General features: G+C 31.9%; 2 protein-coding genes and 1 long non-coding RNA gene across 4 annotated transcripts; 1 reads left to right on the top strand and 2 right to left on the bottom strand.

Moving 5' to 3' along the window:
- Positions 1–755: 755 nt before the first annotated feature.
- Positions 756–2,684, bottom strand: LOC103860781. 2 transcript variants are annotated; one of them, XR_631422.3, is made up of 2 exons: positions 2,292–2,684; positions 756–1,459 (listed from the first exon to the last, which is right to left on the bottom strand). It is a non-coding gene; the product is annotated as an uncharacterized LOC103860781 (long non-coding RNA). The 2 variants fall into 2 exon arrangements; XR_631421.3 differs by having other exon boundaries at positions 756–1,444; positions 2,292–2,674.
- Positions 2,685–3,699: 1,015 nt separating this feature from the next.
- On the top strand, positions 3,700–6,323 carry LOC103860779 (glycine-rich cell wall structural protein 2). The gene has a single exon (XM_033288939.1). The coding sequence runs from the start codon at positions 5,581–5,583 to the stop codon at positions 5,914–5,916; it is 336 nt and encodes a 111-aa protein (XP_033144830.1). The 5' UTR covers positions 3,700–5,580; the 3' UTR covers positions 5,917–6,323.
- LOC103860780 (linolenate hydroperoxide lyase, chloroplastic) lies at positions 6,084–10,477 on the bottom strand. The gene is made up of 2 exons (XM_009138446.3): positions 9,917–10,477; positions 6,084–7,328 (listed from the first exon to the last, which is right to left on the bottom strand). The coding sequence occupies exons 1-2, from the start codon at positions 10,457–10,459 to the stop codon at positions 6,291–6,293; spliced, it is 1,581 nt and encodes a 526-aa protein (XP_009136694.1). The 5' UTR covers positions 10,460–10,477; the 3' UTR covers positions 6,084–6,290.
- Positions 10,478–14,952: the final 4,475 nt, after the last annotated feature.

Genomic DNA, 14,952 nt, shown 5'->3' with positions numbered 1-14,952 from the left:
TTCAATAATATTTATATAATTTATTTCAATAATATTAAATAAAAAGTTATATAAATTTTGGTTGCATAAAAATATTCCAAAAATACAAATTTAATAAAACTTATATTTCAGTATTATTTTAATAAACTACTATGGGTAATATGAACTACTAGGTATTACTTGAACTATTATGTGTAATATGAACTACTACGTACTACTTTGAACTACCTTGAACAACCTTAAAATACTTTGAATTACTATGTTTATGCATGTTTCTAAAAAACCTTAATATTCGTCTTATTGTTTATTTTTAGAAGGTGTATCTCATATATTACGTGATTATATATCCATATATGTGTTATTTGTCAAATTAGACATAAAATATTTTTAGTTACTTAAACTGATATAAAACTTCTCATTTCTATTCAAAACATCCTTATACTTTCATACTAATGTCTTTTGGGAAGGCCATAATGAGATGAATAACATAAAATACATATTTTTTGAAATTGTTTCCTGTCATTGTGTTATATACAACCTAAAAATGTCTAAATACATTGGTATTACTTATAAATTTGAATTTTTGACATGGTATTACTAATAAATGTTGAATTTCGTAAAAATATTACTATGAAGAAGAAAATATTACTACAACCTTGAAAACTACTAAGTGCAAATATTCAAGCATTTGTTAGACATAAAATATATATGGTTAATTTGTCACGTTTTAAATATGTTTTTTACATCTGATATTTTTTTTTCACGTTTCAGACATGTTTTTTTTTAGTTTTGAAAATGTTTTAGACAAGTTTTTTCGTTGTAAAAAGACTGAAATTACTAAAAATAAAAAAAATTAGGTATATCGATATAAAACAAATATGAAAATATGTTTAAGGATTATTTGATATTATTTAAATAATATTTAATCATCAATTAATTTTAAAAATATTTTTTTTAAAACTAAAATGTTTATCCCTTTCAGGCATGTGTTAAATATGTTTTACATGCTTATGTGCTAAATATGTTTTACACGTTTTGAAGGTTTTATTTGTTTTAGTAATACCTAATAAGCTTAGTAGTTCAATAAATTTAAACATGTGTAAGCCATGTATTTTATGTTAAGACATGTTTTTGCCAACGAAATCTCTATAATATTTTGTATGTTCTAGTAATCTCTAATAAATCCAGTAGTCCAACTTATTTCTTTTGGCACATAGTAATATTTAACATTCTAGTTATCTAAACCTATTTCAAAACAATATAATACCAATTTTATACACAATATCCAAACTGGCATTGCAACAAACATAACAAAATTTCCTACACAATATTCTTAAATTACATATTTAAATTCTTAATTAACACTCGGCCATTATATTACAAGCCTTTGTTCCTTATGTTCCATCCTTCTTTCTCTATCTCTGCATCTTTAGATTCTTTCTCAGCTTCTTCATCAACTTTGTTCCTATTCCATTGGAAACTATGCAAACATATTTAGTTGATCCTTTTCAAATCTTTTAGTTGATCCTTTCCAAATCTATTAGTAAATCAAATCTAACAGACACGAGAAATACAAACTCAAACCATAAAAGCAAAGACATTTAGTTACTCAGCCAAAATGAACTCTTCGTTGTAAGTAACACTGAACAAGAATCTATGCAAAGTCCATGAGTATTAAAACAAATACTAGAGTACGTAATACTAGAAGGAGTGGAAAAAAACTCAGCAAAATAATCATAAAACAAGAACAAGATGTCCACATATATTACTTAATCAAGTAAATCAACTTGACAAAGTATTAAGCTATGCATATTATTAGAAAACGAATTGACCTCTCAACCAAATTATCAAACTTGACAGTCTAGTGGAACCAATATTGGATCTCAAAATAGCTACATGTTCATTAGCCTATAACTAATTTCTAGGTAAAATGCAAGGAAACATAGTCACCACTGATTAGAAAGTGAACCCAACACTGGAAATTCAACGTGACGAAGTCAATAATGGCCCATGACCAATCCCCACAAAGCATCCAATGATTAATTTGATGTATTTAAGCTCAACAAGTAACAGGGTTGGTGAACTGTGTTTACTTGAAACATCAAACCAGGTAGAAAGAAATTGTGATACCCCAATCGAAAATTGAATCATCATTGCGCTTTCAACTGACATTACCAAACCAATCTAACAAACAACCTTAGGATATATCTAATAAACAACCCAAACATGAACACTTTTCATGAACAAACAAGTTCCCCCCTAATTTCTCAAGAATCCACATCAAAAACGATCAAACAAATTCGAAAACGAACCTGGGTTTCGGGAAAGAAGAAGAAGAAAGATGTCGATTTTGAATGCTTCTGCGGAGGTTGAGAAGGAAGAGAGAAGAGGGATTTCAGTCTCTTTTTTCGTCGGTTTTGATTTCGGCAGAGAGAAAGGTTTTTTTTAACAGCTTAATGACAATGGAACACGTGTTAGGGTTAAGGAGAGATTCGGGTTAGATCCGACTGGGTATGGTTTGGGTGGGTTTAACTTAGGTTGGGTTGTAGTTTTGTTAATTCATTAAGGGTATTTGGGTAGTTAGCCACGTTTTGTAATTAAAAGTAAATAAAAAAGAAATAAGTAATTAGGATGGGGCATATTAGAATAGACATAGGAGTTAATAGGGCAATATAGAATAAAGTCCAATAAAATAGGGCAATTGTCAATAATAGCACCTTTTGAAGTTTATGTCTCAAAAATAGCACTAGAAGGAGAAAGTCACAAAAATGACATTCATTAAAGGGTAAAATATCCCTAATACCATTGGTTTAAAATTAAATAAACAAACAAAAATAAATAAAAAAAAATAAAAAAAAAAAAAAAAAAATTTATAGTTTCAGATTATATGTTTTCAGATTCGAAATTTTTATAATTTTTTTTTTGAAATTTTTTTTTTGATTTTTTTTATTTTTTTTCAAATTTTCTTTTTATAATTTAAAAATACTTTTTGAAACTGTTTTTAAAATTTTTATTTTTTATTTTAATATTTATTTTTTATAAAATTTTAAACCCTAATTCCAAAACCCCACCCCTTAACTCTAAACCCTAAGGTTTGGATTAATTAACCCAAGGGGTATAAATATATATTTACCTCTTTAATGAAACCTATTTTTGTGACTTTGAGCCTTGAGTGCTACTTTGGGAACAAAAACTTGGTTTGGTGCTATCCTAGTCTTTTTCTCAATAAAATATATAAACTTAATATAATATAATTCTCATCAAAATTATGAATATAAATGATATTTATAAAATTTTAGAATAAATAAATAAATAAAAATATTATTAAAAATAAAAATAAAAATAGAAAAAAAAAATAGATTAGGCGGTTATTTAGGCGGTTTAGGCGGAGAAAATCAAATATCCGATTTTTTAAACTGATTTGGCATAAATCGGGGCAGAAGAGTGATGCGTAGCGCCCAGGCGGCTGCCTAGGCAGCTAGACGGCCGATTTTTAGAACAGGTAACGTGTTGTCTGTCAGTTTTAAACCTTGTTCTAAAAATCGGCCGCCTAGCCGCCTAGGCGGCCGTCTGGTCGCTACGCGTCACTCTTTCGTCCTAATTTATGCGAAATTAGTTTAAAAAATCGGATATCCGATTTTTTCTGCCTAGATCGCCTAAATGATCGCTTAACCACCTAGACGGCCGTCTAATCTATTTTATTATTATTATTATTATTATTATTTTTAATAATATTTTTTTTATTTATTTGATCTTAAAATTTATAAATATCATTTATATTCATAATTTTGATAAAAATTACACTAAATTAATTTTATATATTCTATTTGTGTGTTTTATATAATCTTAAACATGAAAATGTATTAATATTATACACAACTAAAGATTAACATGTTTTATAACATAATAAACAATCTAAAAATTTCGCCCCGCATAATCTCCAATTTTCTCTTTAGGCGTTATGCCGAACCCGACCGTCCGACTAGTGCCTAGCGCGTTTCCGAACAGGAATTTTAAATAGAAGAAAGAGATGAGAGGAACCTTCTGAATATTTTTATAATTTTATGATAATTCACCATTAATATTTTAATAGTGTACCTAATTTTAGTTATGCTAATCCCCTCCAAGAAGTTAAGAATAAGTTGATTAAAGCAAATGTTGGTGATTAGATTATATAAATTGGATGATCACACTACAAGAAAACAAAGCAAATACCAAAAAAAAAAGAGATTCTGATAACAAAACAGTTGTGAAGAACTAGCTAGTGATATCTTTCTGATGGATATATAATTCTATCAGTTTTTCTGACAAAATAACGTTAATAGGTGTTTTAAACCATTTTCGATATAATTTTCTGTTGGATTTGAGCTAAATTTCCCGCACAATCAGATCAATTAATTAAAACCTTTTATAATAAAATTGATTCAATTATTCTTTCATATTCGAGATGCTTCTCATTATATATCAAATCACTATAAATTTTTTTTCTGCTGTTATAACATTTATTTGATATATCGATTTAAAACTTAGCTAACAAAAAAACTCAGAGACATCCATTGATATACAATTCATTTATAAATATGAAATAATAGAAATGAGTTAACAAAATAAGTGGATTTAAAAGAATTTCTTTTTCTACAGAAAATTTTACTCGTTAAAAGGATAAAATATTGTGTTTACCTAATATCCTCTCAACGAAACTCCAAACATCATAACTTTTACCTAAATTTTAACACCTAACAATGTATAATAAACATATTTTTTGGTTTGAATCTTTATAATAGTGTGTCTTTTATTTTAATAGTCGCGACATGATGACTTTTTTTGTGTGTAAGCTACATGATGATTCTGTCTTGCATTTCTACCAACAAAATGAAACTGATCCCTATGTAATGTTTGCATGTCTCTTCTCTTCACGTGAGTTTCGCCATTGTTTACGGCCATGCTATGAGTGGTTATAAATTATAGGGATCTCTAAATTATAATCCATACAAGAAGGACGGTAATTATAGCCATCTCTTCAAGTGAGTTTCGCCTTTGAATTCTGCAATCTCGATAATGGTTTCCATCTTTTGGTTGGTATTTAAAATGTTATAAAGTTTGAAGTAGTATATGATTTACATGATCTAGAAATTGATTCTGAAAACCTTTATATAGGATAAGAAAGAGAGGGTGCTTAGTATTTAGAAAAATTACAGAATCAAATATGGTTACTAAAGACTTCCATTATCGATGTGACTAGGATCTTCAAAATATATATAGCTTATTTTCGGGTTTGGCGTTTCACTAGAGAAAAATATAATGTATAATATTTTCGGGTTTGGCGTTTCAAAAGCTAACAAAAATAAATTCTTCAACTGCATATCTTCTTATATGATTAAAGCTTCATGTGCGTTTTGCCTTTGTTGACAATCATACGATTTATATAACTTTTTTCTCGTACAACAATAAACAAAAATAACAATATTCTTATAATGTTGCCTACTTATGTGGAGGCTTTCTGAAGCATCTCACTCACAAATCACAATAACAATTTCCTTCTTTTTTCTGTTTTAAGGTAACAATCAACGAATCAAAGATAGTGCACACTTTGATATTACCATGAGAATCACGAAGAGTCGAGCACACTTTGCTACAAATTACGTCATCATGCTTATGATTATTCTGCTTCTCATCATGTTTAACACCGTGGTTGCCAGGGGTGGTGGTGGTCACGGTGGCGGTGGTGGTGCTCACGGCGGAGGAGGGCGTCACGGAGGTGGTGGTGAAGGCCGTGGTGGGCATGGAGAAGAAGAAGGAGGGCGAGGGATCGGAGGGGCAGGCGGTATGGTTCATCGACCACGACCATTGACAAGGAGTGGAGAGTCTGCACTAAACCCTTTTGCGGGTGTATCTGCTGCGACTATTCTACTGATCATCGTTTTTCTATTTAACTAGAGCTTAAATGTGTCTTCGCTATCAAGGAATTTTTAGGAATTGATTTTGTTAGGTAAGCTGTGTGATCGTTAGTTTTAAGAAGATTTGTCTTCGACTCTTTGTGTTGTTTAGACACATGAATGACAATTAGTAAGAAAATGATGTTTCCTTTGTTTTAGAAAATATAATTTTGCAAATACGCTTTTGCTAGTTCCTTCTTCCTAAAACCAAACTTAAGATAAATCTTACATATCGCTTACCAGATAAACTTAACAGAAAATACCTCCGGCAATTTCTGTTACAGTTCGCATTATTAAATTTTTGTTTGAATACTTATTCGACACTCCAAACATAAAGATATGATATGAAACCGTGGAAGGAGTAATGAGTCTTCCTCACGTAGCTTTAACAACGGTCTTGATACTCCCGGCGTCTCCGGTAATCTTATCGTACCGGAGAAATAAATTGGCGATGATCAAGGCAGCCGTGATAGTAACCATGTCTTTGGCTGCACACTGTTTGTTCGACACGCTCGGCGTACCGGTTTGTGGACCATTAGACCAGAACAGATAATTAAGCAACTTGGACCCGGTCTGACCAACAAACCGATCCGGTTTAAATTCCTCCGGATCCTCAAATATGTTAGCGTCTCTCATCACCAGCGGCTGGTAACCGCAGAGAAGCTCTCCTTTCTTGACCTCGTAAACGGCGTCGTGCGAGCTTATCTTAAAATTATCCCTCGCACGTGCGTACTGTAACGGAACCGGCGGATTCAAACGCAGCGTTTCGTAAACCACGGACTTAACCAGCTCCATTTCGTTAACCGTCCTGAAATTCAGACCCGAACCGGACCCGCAAACCTTCCTCACCTCGGTTCTCAGCCTCTCCTGGAGACCGGAAGTATCTCCCGCGATTCTCCCGATAAGAGACGGTAAAAAGACGGAAAAGCCCCCGTACGCGTTGAAGCCCATCACGAAGAGGAGATTATGAACCGTCTCGTCCCGGGTCAACCCGTACTCCTCATCGCCCAACCGGATAACGTCTCCGGCGTTTTCGCTGATGAAGTTGTAGAGCTTCTGGTAATCTCCGGCGACTAGGAAGAAAGGGTAAGCCCAGGAGTGGAGGAAGATCTCTTCGAGCGGCTGAAGAATGCCGATCTTGGTCGTGGGGATGACCTGAATCGCGAGCCACTTGTCGAGCATCTTCCAACCGTTCTCGGCGATGTCCGGCGATACGGAAGGGTTTGCGCCGGTGAGAGCGGTGGAGAGGAAGTTGAAGATGCAGCGTTGGAGACCGATGATGTACGAAGCGCCGTCGTCGTTTTTAGAAATGTCGGACTCTACGGTTTCCCAGAACGTGTCGAGGTTTGAGAGAAGCTCTCGTAGCCATACCTCCGAGCTTCGTTTTAGTATCTCCATGGCGAAGCTTTTGGCCTAACATGATTAAACCTTTTTTTTTTTAACAGATGATTGAAAATATTAATATTTTTATACTACAATTCAAAAGGTTTTGACTTCTCTGGTTCGTCTTAATTTGATCTGAATAATTCAGATATCTGTTATTTTACAGAGTAAAGAAAACAGCAATATTTATACGAAAACAAATCATCTATTCTATTAAAACAGCAGTGTGACCCATTGATATAGGTTATGTCTAATTAAAAAACATATACAACATCTAAATATAACTACAAATATAACTATAAAATATAACTGCTAACTTTTACGTTTGTATACATGTGGAACCAAACCCAACTGACAATTTTAAATTTGAAGGATCCACATCTATATAAAACATAACTGCATTTACATCTATATCTCCGTAACTACTTTCTATTGGTCAAGACATATTTTGGTCAAAAGTATCGGTGGCCACTTCATCTAATTTTTATATTGTCCCACAGTTATATATTATATAACAATTATTCTTTCTTTTTGGGTTTTACCAAAATTACGTCTACAATAATATCAGCATTTATCTGTTCCGTCATTTTAAAGAGTATGTATATTTTATGTTTTAACTTTTTTTAAAACTTTAATTTTCATAATTTTTTTAATCATATTTATATTTTTTAATCATATATATGTATAAATCTTAATCAAAATCTATTGTATTTTATAAAATAATAGCAATTTAAAAGTTGATTCAGCATATGTTCGATTTTTTGTAATCATATGTTTGTATACCTATTTTTTGTAATCATATTTATCTGTTCTAAATGTTATAGAAACATTAAAAAAATAAAAAAAGTTACAAACTAATATTATAGCCATGAATCAAAATATAGAACATACAAATATGATTACAAAAAAATATGTATACAGACATATGATTACAAAGAACCGAATATATAACTTTTTAGTTACTATTATTTTATAACATAAATTTTGATTAAGATTTATACATATGATTACAAAAAAAACACAAATATAATTACAAAAAGAAACACCAATATAAAAATTAAATTAAAACAAAAAATATATCCGCCCTTTCAAAGGGCGGGTGAGAATCTAGTAAATACTTATATTAAACAAACAAATATAGTTGTCAAAAAAATATATGTGCTTTTGATCCATTATATGCATATTTTACATGTATTATGTTTATATAATTGTTACAATTTTTTTACATTGATTATCTAGTTATTATATTTAAAAATAATAATTTTACTTTTAAAAATGAAATATCATTATTTATATTTAAAAAAAAATTAAACAGATCAAACCAAATAGCTTATTAAATGTATGTTTTTCTAAACATCGACTATCCGAACGGCTACATATCAAATCAGATCTAAAATTAATGATTTATACAAAATGAATAATTCCAAAAATTTGGATATTCGATTTGTATCTCTGCCCCTCTAAATAATAACTCGAAATGGCATGATGGATTAGAGATAAACACAATAACTCGAAATTAAAGGGAATGGTTGAAATATCCCAAATTAAAATTTGTATATATAATTTTGTTTCTATGCATTTTATTTTTGTAACAAGACATCAAACCTACTTTTTTTTGCTCTTTTCACTTTTGTTTATATCATCAATTGTAAATGACTTACATAAACTTGTTATATTGTGTTTGGAAAAGCGAAAACACTAAACAAGCAAAACACTTGTTTAAAATAGATTGTTAATGATGTAAATGATTAGTTTACCAGTTTTAGATTTGTATTTATATCCTAGAAAACTTGATTTTTTTTTTGTTATAGAAAGTTTTTCTAAACATAAAAAGAATACCGTTCCTAACAGATTGACATTTTGCTTGTACAACCAGATTTAAATCACTAATCTAGCATATGCAAAGACTCACACCAAACTTTTGCTGCTACAACAAGATATAAGTAACCATTATTAATGTCACGCCATAACTTCAAATAGAAAGAAACCAAACTTTTGTTTTCACCAATCTGGCATATCTCAAAAGCTCACATTGCTTAAGAAACTTTTCCTCTCTATATTTAGTCATTAATTTCAGAAAAAGTAACAAAAGTGAACCCTCTAAGTGTACCAAAATCCATCAATCCGCTTGAACTTGCCATTACCGTAAAGATCAATCCGTAGTATAGAAATCACTAGACATCAAATCTAGTTAATACTCATTCATTTGAGGTTTCTATACGGATTAAGAAAATAGTTAAATATTAAGTTTACTCTTGTTTAATAATGAAAATTTTATAACATTTACTAACTTTCTTAACTTAATTAGAGGTAAAAAGAAAAATTAATGTAAGAACAGCATGAAAATGACATTTATTTTATATCAAAAAATTTATTTTACAACTACACGTAATTTAAAACGGAAGAAATATATTATAAAAACTACACCAAAAATAGTAGATTGATAGACAAAAATGCTTAAAATCAACTAATTACTTCAAATTTTTTAGTTAGTTTCATAGCTAGTTAGATTAGGTTAAATCTCGTAGCTCGATTTCAACGGTGGTACCTTATTAACTACTTAACATAGCTTGCTATACTAGCAATTAGCAAACAGCAACGTACTGTATGATACAAACCTTGGCGTGCTTTGGCTCGGTGGTGTCAAGATAGACTCCGACACGAATGCCGCCGTAGAAATCGAGGCTAGGTCGAAAATCTCCGATGAGAACATCTCTTTTATCAACAAGATCCATGTCGAATAGATAGCTAAAAGACTTGACGTCGAGGACGGCGACTATATTAGGATTGACATTACCTAAGAAAGGAAACGACGGAGGGATATTTGTACGGAACACTGTGCTCTTGTACTTCTCTGATCTTGACTTGAAAAACTTATCCGGTCCTTGGAACCAGAAGTAATCTAAACGGTCCGATAACGGTCCCACCAACGGCAAACCGTACGATCCCGGCATCTTACGGATGGGAAGCTGAGACGGTGGCGGTGATGATTGTTGCGATGTTAGGGATGTTGACGATGGTGGTGGAGGTGGCAGTGAAGCAGAAGCCATTGTTCTCAAGAATATCTTTTTCGACCTTACAATTTTTTTGGAGATGTCTTTTCTTTTTATTTGTGTATGGAGTTGTAGATATCGTGGGAGATAAATAAACAAAGCGAACATAAATAGTTATGGATTTTCGTCTGAATTGTTTGTTACGTTTGCGTTTGTAAATATATAAATAACTATGGTAAATTTATATAAAAATTATTTAAGAAATATCGTATGGAAAAAATTTTATATTATTGATCGAATTAATATATTTGGTTCTTAAACAATTTTTTAAATTTTTTTTGTTAATTACATAATTTGTTTACAAATAAACTGATTTCATTTTTAAAAATATTTTAAGTCAAAAAATTAGTTATCGCATAAAAACCTAACGTTTAGACCGAATAATCTCATGCCTACTATTTGGTTACAATGAAACTATGTCAGATCAGTTTTATATATAATGATTTAGCAATTTAAAAGTTAATTATGTTTATGAGAAGTTTACGTTCACGTGCCAATCCTATCTATTTTCAATAGTTTTCTCATTTTTGTATCATTTTGGTTATTGTTCGATATATATATTGATTTTTGAGTTTATTCTCATTTCTTTCTTTTATTTTGGCCTAAAATTTAGAAAATATTTAAGATTCAAAATTAAAGAGATACATACTTAGGTTAAGATATGCGCCTTGTGCAAAATAAATACTATTTTTATATGTTTCTGCATATTATGAAATAATAATATAATTATTATATATTAAATAACTAAGAAATCAGTTACTATTATATAATAAATTGGCTTGCACATATAAATCAAATGACCGCTCTTGATATATAATTAAATTTAAAAGATATGAAATATATATATTAACATAAACACCTATTAAAATAAAATTATTTATTTATATAATTTTATCATCATTGTATCTTACTATAGAAAATAATTTAAACATTGATCACAAAAGTTTATGTGAGTCTTTTAAAAGTTTTAGTAATTTATACTCGTTTTGAAAAATTCAAAATAAAAAATATACAAAAATCTAAATTTTTAATATATGATTAATGTTATTGTGTAATTTATTTTAATAGTACAAAATTAAACAAAAATGATAGAAAACATACAAATTATTAGCAAATCTTCATTATTTAAAATCATTAATTACTATATATATCATAATCACATTAGGTAATTTCGTAGGGTTTATTTAAGGAAATAATATATAATAAATAGCCACTTTTTTTTAGTTAATATCATATGATATCATATACTAGTTGGTATTAAATGTTTCTATTGAGATATAAAAATTGAATTGTACCAACATATTTTTCAATTTTAATATGAAACTGACATGTATGGCTAATTAACTAACTAATTGATTGGCACATAAGCAAAAAATTTTTTTTTTAATTATTACAAAATTGAGGTGACATCTTTTCAAATGTTCCTCAATTAATATATATGAGATTTTAAATAGCTTTTTATTTTGTTCTTATAGCATCTCCAATCATAACAAATAATTTTTTTTTCTCAAAACAATAAAATAACTTTTTAATAAATGTGATTAACTGTGCTATTTTAAAATAAATAAAATTGTATTAATACTCGTTATATTTCAAAAATATTTATGTTTTGGTGTTTTCACACATATTAATATATATAATTTTATTTACAAAATATTTAGTTTTGGAAATAACTATTTCTCATAATTTTTAGGAATATGAAATAAAAATATAATCGAAGTTTAAAATTTATCATTATTACTTAATAAAAATGTACAGAAAATATAAACTATATTTTAGAAAATATTGTTTTAAAACAATTTTCATGAGCTTTTCAAAGTTATGTGTTAAACCCTCTTTCTAGCTTTTTCTTAATCGTTTTTATTCTTTTAATCGTTGGAAATTGAAACCATGCTAAATATTCCACCGGAGATTGAAGATGTTCTTGATGATGTGAGAAAAGGATCAACTGTTGTCAAAAAAAAAGGAAAATAAAAGATAAATATAAACGTAAATAATATATTGTAAAATAGTAATTTTAATTCTTTCGAAAATGTGAGTTTTATTTTTATTTTTTCATATGAACGCAACCATATAATTATATTTGAAACTAGCGGAGACATCGACACAAGCCCGCCTAGAACTTCGCTTGTTCCAAAAACTATGCATCTGCGATTACATTATGAGTAAGGGACTTGAAGTTGATAAGAAAATTATGGGTCCAAATTTTAAAAGAAAGAGAAAAAATCAGTGAAAAATTAGCGATCACATGTATGTGATACATATGTGATAGCTACGTTGCAGAAAGAGACAATTGAAAAAGATCAGTGTGCGTGTGTACCTGTGTCGACTTGGAAGTTGTTACAACGTAAATATCTTTCTTCGAAATAAGAATCAAGAAACACATGTCTATCCTTACTCTAACCACCTATCACTGTTTACTACAGCGCTTCATTATTGGGTCAACATACATACTCAGGACACTACGCAATTTTATGTCTGAAAGAAACAAACAATCTTTTTTCATTTTGCAAAACCTTTTTTCACTGAAAGGATATGATATAAATCAGAAAATTGATGCAAAGGTTGGCGATTAAGGTAATCCCGGAGAAACAGAGCCGGTGGACTACAACTAAGTCTCGAGAGACATATAAGCTCATATTAGCTTATGGAATCGAATGATTCTATTGATAGAGCAGAGCTCATCATATATACAATTACATAGAGAATATTTACGGTAGGAGTATATACGGAAGTAAAGACGATTGAGATGATTGAGATAATGTAATATATGCTCATGAATGTGAATATGGTTTCCTTATCCTAATATCCCCCCTCAAGACGGACGACCTTGTGCAAGTCCGATCTTGGAGCATAGTTGTTGATGTTTAGCCCGAGAGAGGGGTTTGGTTAAGGCGTCTGCTAGTTGATCTGATGAGGTGACGTGAGTAACACGCATTTGACCAGCTTGAATATGACTGCGAACGAAGTGATAGTCCAGTGCGAGATGCTTCATGCGAGAGTGAAAGACAGGGTTGGCGGCAAGATATGTGGCGCCTATGTTGTCACAGTAGATTGTTGGGGTCGTTGTCGTCTTGATTCCCATCTCTGTGAAGAGCGAAAGAAGCCAACAAACTTCAGCAGCTGTGGAGGCGATAGAACGATACTCAGCCTCTGTTGAGGACCGAGCTACTGTTGCCTGTTTCTTTGATGACCAAGCTATGGGATGCTTGCCAAAATAGACGATGTAGGCGCCTGTTGAAGTGTAATCGTCTCGATTCCCGGCCCAGTCCGCGTCTGTAAAGGCGTGTAATGCAGGAGTGTTGATCGCAGACAGGAAAATACCAGTTGACATACTGCCGGAGAGATAGCGAAGAACCCGTTTGACCCCATTCCAATGCTCATCAGTTGGCTTGTGCATAAATTGTGAGAGCTTATTGACAGCGAAGGAGATATCTGGGCGAGTAAGTGACAGGTACTGGAGGCTTCCCACCGTTGCGCGGTATTGTGTGGGATCAGACAGTGGGGTGCCGGAGTCTAACGTTAATGGTTTGTACGGACACATTGGTGTGGAAACCGAGTTGCAGTCTGTCATCTTGATGCGCTGGAGTAAGTCTGCAATATAACGTTTTTGAGTTAGTAATAAGCCATGAGAAGTTCGATGAGCTTCAATTCCCAAAAAATAAGAAAGAGAGCCAAGATCTTTTAGAGAGAATCGTGTAGAGAGAGCTTGTATGAAGCTTTCCATTTGCTGTGTGTTGTTCCCTGTGAGAACTATGTCATCCACATAAACTAGCATGTAAAGAAGAGTGCCGTTTTGGTTGTAAATGAAGAGACTAGCATCCGCAAGTGAATTTCTGAAACCCGAAGAGAGCAAGAATCTCTTAAGTTCAGTGTACCAAGCCCTCGGTGCTTGTTTAAGTCCATAAATAGCCTTGTTGAGTTTACACACTGCCTTTGGATGATCTTGGTTGACGAAACCAGGAGGCTGCATCATGTAGACTGTTTCCTCAAGCTTCCCTTGCAAGAAAGCATTGTTTACGTCGAATTGACGCATTGGCCATTGGTTGGAGACTGCAACACTTAAGACAAGGCGGATGGTTGCAGGTTTGACCACTGGGCTATATGTATCTTGATAGTCTAGGCCATGTTGCTGGGTGAAGCCTTTTGCCACTAACCGCGCCTTGAATCTGTCCACTGAACCATCAGCCTTCCGCTTGATCGTGAAGACCCATTTGCAGCCCACAATATTTGCTGCAGTGACTGGAGAGTGTAAATCCCAAGTGTGGTTTCTGAGTTGTGCATTAATTTCATCACACATCGCCTTCCTCCATCTAGGATCTTTTAATGCTTCTGCCACAGATGTTGGTATTTTCTCGGTTGCAGGAAGGACAACAGCAGAGAGATTAAGCTTGTCAACTGGTTTGCGCTTCCGTGTGGAGGTTCGCGATGGTGGTTGAGGTATAGGATGTGGCACGACTTGAACTGGTTCAGTAGGTGGAGTAACTGTGGGTTGGGGCTGTTGTTCTGGAGGATGAGTCTGGTCTGTTGCAGTAGTGGAGGTTGTTGCTGGTGGAGTAGAAGTTGGAGGCTGTAAGATTGATGTTGCCACCGTTGCTGTA

The sequence above is a fragment of the Brassica rapa genome, chromosome A03 (assembly GCF_000309985.2).
Source record: "Brassica rapa cultivar Chiifu-401-42 chromosome A03, CAAS_Brap_v3.01, whole genome shotgun sequence".
Taxonomy (NCBI): Eukaryota; Viridiplantae; Streptophyta; class Magnoliopsida; order Brassicales; family Brassicaceae; genus Brassica; species Brassica rapa.
The sequence above is the reverse complement of the archived record's forward strand: the minus strand, read 5'-3'. Positions and strand labels throughout refer to the sequence as shown.

Bases quoted from the DNA above. Each gene is read 5' to 3' on its own strand.
- LOC103860779 (XM_033288939.1), top strand. From the start codon at position 5,581: ATGAGAATCACGAAGAGTCGAGCACACTTTGCTACAAATTACGTCATC.
- LOC103860780 (XM_009138446.3), bottom strand. From the start codon at position 10,459: ATGTTCGCTTTGTTTATTTATCTCCCACGATATCTACAACTCCATACA. The intron at 7,329-9,916 runs GTTTGTATCATA...TAATCATGTTAG, and splicing joins CCGAGCCAAAGCACGCCAAG to GCCAAAAGCTTCGCCATGGA.